The sequence below is a fragment of the Mustelus asterias genome, chromosome 18 (genome assembly GCF_964213995.1).
Source record: "Mustelus asterias chromosome 18, sMusAst1.hap1.1, whole genome shotgun sequence".
In the NCBI taxonomy this organism is placed as follows: domain Eukaryota; kingdom Metazoa; phylum Chordata; class Chondrichthyes; order Carcharhiniformes; family Triakidae; genus Mustelus; species Mustelus asterias.
Genome location: NC_135818.1, coordinates 20,092,389 through 20,098,613, shown reverse-complemented (window position 1 = coordinate 20,098,613; position 6,225 = coordinate 20,092,389). Strand labels below are relative to the sequence as shown.

The window sequence follows — 6,225 nt, the reverse complement described above, 5'->3', positions numbered from 1 at the left end:
AGGGTAAAACCTTAATCCATCTCCTTGCTGGTTCCAGAAACCAATTCAAATTCATCGTGAATCCAATTCATTGTCCCCACAAGAGAGACACTACATTCAAGCTGATGAGGACACCTGATCTTGAACTTGATCCTCAGCTTGATCTTAGCAAAAAGGCCAAGAGCGTTGTCTACAATCCTGTATAGAAATCTTCCCAAGGGATATCAGGTTGCTTGAACTGTAGTTCTCCGTCTTTGATGTGAACTCTTTTTACGTGAGGTAACTTTTGGCCCAAGGGAATGATCCCGGACACCATTGGATACTGGGAAGGTGCTCACACAGAACCTTTCCCAATTCTGTAATCACCCATGCGCGGATAATATCCTGACCTCGAGCCCTACCAATTTACAGATGTCCAGAAGCATCCAGAAAAATATACCTATCTTAATGTCAGAAATGGTATTTAATCTGGAGCAAGCACCAATCTGGAATATAAGCATTAACTACAGAAATATGGACTGCAGCAAATCATCAATTTAGAAACTCTTTTGCAACCTAAGAATCAATTTGAATCCACCCTATTCTCCTTAATATTCCTTTTGTATATCTGAAAAAGCTTTTGTGATTAGTGCCACATCGCCTACTTTACCAGAAATCTCTTGGTGAACCTCTTATGGCTGTTATTGTGTCTATCGATTGCATGCAACACTTGTCACTGTTTTCATGCAAGTTAAATTCCTCAAGTGTGTAGCGGCATGCTTTCTCTTTAGTCCCATTTACCTCTGGGCATGCCTCCTCAATCATTCTGTTCGTAGTGCAGCCAACCGTCACGAGATATAATAGCTCAGAGAATGTACGTATGCAGACCTGTAGTAGAATGGCAATATCAACCACACACGGATGAAGCAGGGCCCTGAACCCACTGGATCCTTTTCATCCAGAGTACCAATCCTACGGGTTCCACAGGACAGCTGCTAAACAGGACCACTGCCTGTCCTTCTTGGTCCATCAGCTTGAAAAGTCCCTTTACAGATGCAGCAAACATCCAAACACCTGTATGAACTGCTCCTCCCACACAGTTCATCAACCGCATGACACCAGCATGAGCTCCACATAGATTTTATTAAAATACATTGAACCAGCTTTACAGTCACATTTAAAGCCTAGTCACACACATTCCACAGAGCATTCATTGATTATGGTTCCCTGATCTGAGACTGCATTGGTGCAGTTATTCGGAGCGAATGCGGTTACAAGTAACAAGGCTGTATTCCAAGTCTGCAGCTATCTCAATTGCACAGATACAATTTAAGTAGGTATCCTGCAGTAATTTAAATAATGAATATGCATTTGTCACTCGCTGCCAAGCAAATAGCCCCAAGCTCTGGAATCCCTTCCCGATAGCTCTCAGCTTCTGTTACCTCCTTTAAGACATCCCTCAAAACCCTACCTTGCTGACCAAATGTTTGATCATTTGCCATCACATCCCCTTTACGTGGCTCATTATTACATTTTGTTTTGATAACATTCCTGCAAGTACCTTGGGGCATTTTATGATGTTAAAATCACGATATGTGCGTTTATTGATGGAGAAGGGATAAATAGCTTGAATGCCGATGTGCGTTATGGCATTGGTGCCACTTTTGTGACCTAAATGTACATTTTGCCAGATACCATCACCAGATGAAGACATCACCCTTTTATCATTCTTTGGCTGTCTTCTGATATAACGGGACGGGAACAGCTACTGTCTGTAAGATGGTTTTTGTAACCCCCTAAAGCAGTTGTGACTCAGAATAAATCAAGCAACATCAAACTGAGAACCCCGAGAATGACTGAACAGTGGCAAAAGAACGGATGGAGAAAGTTTACAATCCATCCTCAAGAGTATTTGATCAAGTTTACCTGGCTGCTGACCATTCTTAGCAGGTTAGGGTTGGTCTGGGAGGGTGACGCCCCATCAGGATGAATGTGTTGGGTGATCTTGGGCAACCTTCAGGACAGTAAGAAGTTTAACAACACCAGGTTAAAGTCCAACAGGTTTATTTGGTAGCAAAAGCCACACAAGATTTCGGAGCTCCAAGCCCCTTCTTCAGGTGAGTACCACTCACCTGAAGAAGGGGCTTGGAGCTCCGAAAGCTTGTGTGGCTTTTGCTACCAAATAAACCTGTTGGACTTTAACCTGGTGTTGTTAAACTTCTTACTGTGTTTACCCCAGTCCAACATTGGCATCTCCACATCATGACAACCTTCAGGACCACATCTAACTCCAGGAGACATCCCTACACGAGACCCTTCTTGTATATTTGGGACATGTGTATCACAGGGAATGGATTCTTCGTTACAAGTGGGTCAGTGTGTAATTATGCAGGTTCCAGTATTTGACAATTCAGGAGAGTTTTCTGAAACTGTAACTGGATTTCTGCCAACAGGAGACTGGAACAAGATGAATATTCAGCTCATCTTTCTGGTCAATGGCCTTTTCACTCATTTATACCTGGCTTTCTTGTTCTACTCGCTGACTTAACTTTAATATATATTCCGAGTGCACCTTACCCAGATCATATACTGCATAACTTAGTGAAATCACCACGATTCCCGCTCCAGAGTTTAAAGCTCCTCTATTCTTTTCTCAGTTCACCCCCTTTACTATCCTGTTCCATTGCTTTGTGCTCCCACAACCCCCCCCCCCACCTCTCAACTTTACAACCCTCCATTAGTCTTCCTGATTACTTGCTGTTCCTGCACACTGACTGATTGTGATTAGTGTACCAGGATGCCCAGATCCCTCTGTACCAGAGCATATTTACCACAAGTAATCCTCATTTTCATTTCCCTCACTGAAAAGTGGTTAAACTCGGAGTGATCTCAGCTTGTGCAAAGACTTTCTGGTCTGAAAGGGTTGGATCATTGTCTACAAAGCTCCACTGCTGAGAATAACACAATGTCCAGTACCAAAGTATCTCCTGCTACCATGTCCTCGGATGTGTCATGAGCAATGCCAGGGGAGATACACCTGTATTGATTATTTTTTGATCGGGGGAGGATAGCTGATTTGGCCACTTGCAACTTTGTCAGTGCTTTAGAAACTCAATCATCCACTGAAGCTTCCATTGTAGTGTTTGCAACAATGACAAACGAACACTTGAGAAGGACAATGTGATCCAACAGTGGAGGAAAAGGGCTGCGTATTGATTAGTGCAAACGTAACAGCAACACCGCACAATCTTGCCATTTAAATCTGAAGTATTGAGGGGGGGATAATTTGGTTGCATTTGCATCCCATTTCTTTTCTGAAAGTTAATAAAACACGACACAGCGCATTAACCAACAAACCCGGGTGTAGACACAGCTGATTTCTATATTGCATTATATATCCTGTTGCTCTGTCAGCATGTTCTCCTTCCCATTTAACCGAGTATTTCATATTCAGTGAAAGTCAACATCCATGATTTTTGCCACGATCCAAGCCTTCCAGCTGATATTTTGTATGAATTACAGATGTCCTGATAGAATCCAAGGCACTTCAAAATACAGTAAAGATAGACCTTAAAAACGAGATATTGACACAAAGCAGTCAGTGCCGTGTGGAATTAGGAGACCCCGAGCAAGGTCTCACCATTGATGGCGGGCTATTTGTAAATGGCATTAAATGCTCTCCCAATGATGAGTCTCCTGACTTCACTGGTTCCGGCCCCTATTTCATACAGCTTAGCATCCCGCAGAAAGCGGCCCATTGGGTAGTCATTGATGTAGCCGTTGCCGCCTGCAATCGCAAACAGAATAAGCATTGAGTAGATTCACCACAGTGCAAGAGTCAATTCACAAAGGCATAATCACACCGACATGAGTCCCGAGAGGGCCATGCCGTGTCTTGGTGAATCCATTCCCCTAGCACTAGGCAAGTTAGAAAGCACAGGACGGAAAACAGGTCTGGAACTCTGCAGTGCGAAGGACATTATTATATCATGGTAATCCATAGAGCTGGCCGAATCATCTATAGAACACAAGTTTAAATCCTGCCATGGCAGTTTGAGAATTTGAATTTGGCTAGACAGAGTTTGGAAATTAAAAATAACTTGCACCAGCAGAAGGGAAGTTGACTCATTTGAATCTTTGTACAATGAGGGGGAATGGGAAGAGTTTGCATCTCAGAGAATTCTACGCTTGGTTCAGTTGTGTGGAGTAGATTGCACACATTTAACTGCAAAGTGAGATTAATCTGAACAATTCCTTGCAGTAGAACACCTTTGCTGAGATCTCAAAAGTAGGTTTGCTCAATGATCCATAACCAATACTGAAATTAGTGCCCTTCAGCTGGATTTGACATTAAATTCCACTCTGTAACCTGGTGACCAATTACTTAGTCACTCAAAAAAAAGCAGGAAAGAAACATTCTGCGACAAACACTTTTGTTATTACACCCCCCACCTTTAACTCTTTACAATGCCCAAGTCTATCCAAGACAGGAATTTTGCTTCAATTCAAGGGGCACATTTATATCCCCTGGGACAGAAACATTGATGTGGAGATGCCGGCGTTGGACTGGGGTAAGCACATGTGAGACTTCTTACAGAAACATTGGCCATTGATCCATATCTCATATCCAGCTTCTAAAATTGCTTAATTCCAAATGTCAGGAGTCTTTGGATTTCTCTTCCTCAAAAGTGGAAGGAGAGTCTTTGAATAATTTTAAGGTAGAACTAGATAGATTCTTGATTAACCAGGGGGTGAAAGGATATCAGGGGAATGTGGGGTTGAGTTTACAATCAGATCAGCCATGATCTTATTGAATGGCAGAATAGGCTCGATGGGCCGAGTGGCCTACTCCTGTTCCTCAGTCATATGTATGCTCTCTCCACTCGAGTTTGGGCAAGTGCTCCAGAGTACTTGCCTTCTTATTCACCAGCCTCATAGTTACATGGGGCCATTCAGCCCACCCGATCCTGTCCCAACATTCAATTAGTTCACGACTGATCTGTATTTAAACTCCATTTACCCAGCTTGGATCAGTATCTTTTATTAGCCTCACCTAATAATGATCTATCAATTCCAGCTTTGAACTAGTTAATTGGTTGAACTTCAATCATTTTTTTGGGGCGATGGAAAAACAGGTTTCCACTACCCCGCGCGTGGGGAAGTGTTTCCTGGCATTACCTCCGTTAGTCTCACTCTAGTTTTATTCTTGTACCCCCTTGTTATGTATTCCAACCCACCGCCCACCCACACACACACACACACACAAGAGGAAATGTTTTATCTCTAACAACCCCATCAAATACTTTAATTGTCTTTGAAAGCTTCAAAAACTCCAACCCGGGCAACTCCACCGTAGAGTATTTGAAAATGAGGACACACCACAGTGTCCCCTTGCTCCAACTCCCTCTGAAGCAGGGGGAATCCTACAGTGATCAGTCCTATTCCATAGGGCTGTGAAAAGTAAAGAAGTTAGCCAATTATTATTTGCTTTCCCCTTTCCAACTGTTGTGGTGGCCGTGTTAGCTTAGGTCTCAGCCTTTCACCTAGATTTATCATTTAGAGGAGAGAACACTCACCCAGACACTGAATTCCATCCAGGGCGACTTTGGTAGCTGCCTCTGCAGCATAAAGAATTACACCCGCACAATCCTGAAAAAGAATGAATCAATATTGATTGGTACCTCAGGCCACTCAATATATCAAACCAGACTGATGGATCCCCATGTCCCTCCCTAGTCCAATTCATCCCAGTGCAAAGACCAAATTTATATCGTACAGCACTTTCCATGGCCTCAGGATGTCCCGAGGTACTTTGTACCCAATAATATACTTTTGAAGTGTAGCCACTGCTATAATGTAGGAAACACAATTTGTGCACAGCAAGCTCCCACAAACAGTGAGGTGATACAGTTTAAAGTTTATTTATTAGTGTCAGAAGTAGTCTTAACACTGCAGTGAAGTTATTGTGAAAATTCTCTAGTTGCCACACTCCGGCGCCTGTTCAGCTACTCTGAGGGAGAATTTAGCATGGCCCATTGAGTCTGCATCAACTCTCTGACACAGTATCTTACCCTAGGCCCTCTACCCTGCAACTCCACACATTTACCATTGCTAATCCACCTAACCAGCACGTCTTTCAGACTGTGGGAGGAAACCGGAGCACCCGGAGGAAACCCAGACAGACAAGGGGAGGACGTGCAGACTCTGCACAGACAGTGACCCAAGCCAGGATCAAACCTGGGTCCCTGGGCACTGTGAGGCAGCAGT

At 43.4% G+C, this 6,225-nt stretch overlaps 1 protein-coding gene across 1 annotated transcript in view; it reads right to left on the bottom strand.

Annotated features, from left to right (window-relative positions):
- Nucleotides 1-1,082: 1,082 nt before the first annotated feature.
- ivd (isovaleryl-CoA dehydrogenase) overlaps nt 1,083-6,225 on the bottom strand; it is a 41,250-nt gene continuing 36,107 nt past the window's right edge. Inside the window, exons 11-12 of the mRNA XM_078233489.1 lie at nt 5,535-5,607; nt 1,083-3,745 (exon numbers count right to left, since the gene is read on the bottom strand). Coding sequence (XP_078089615.1) covers nt 3,612-3,745; nt 5,535-5,607 — 207 coding nt within the window. The 3' untranslated portion in view covers nt 1,083-3,611. The remainder of the gene's footprint in view (nt 3,746-5,534; nt 5,608-6,225) is intronic.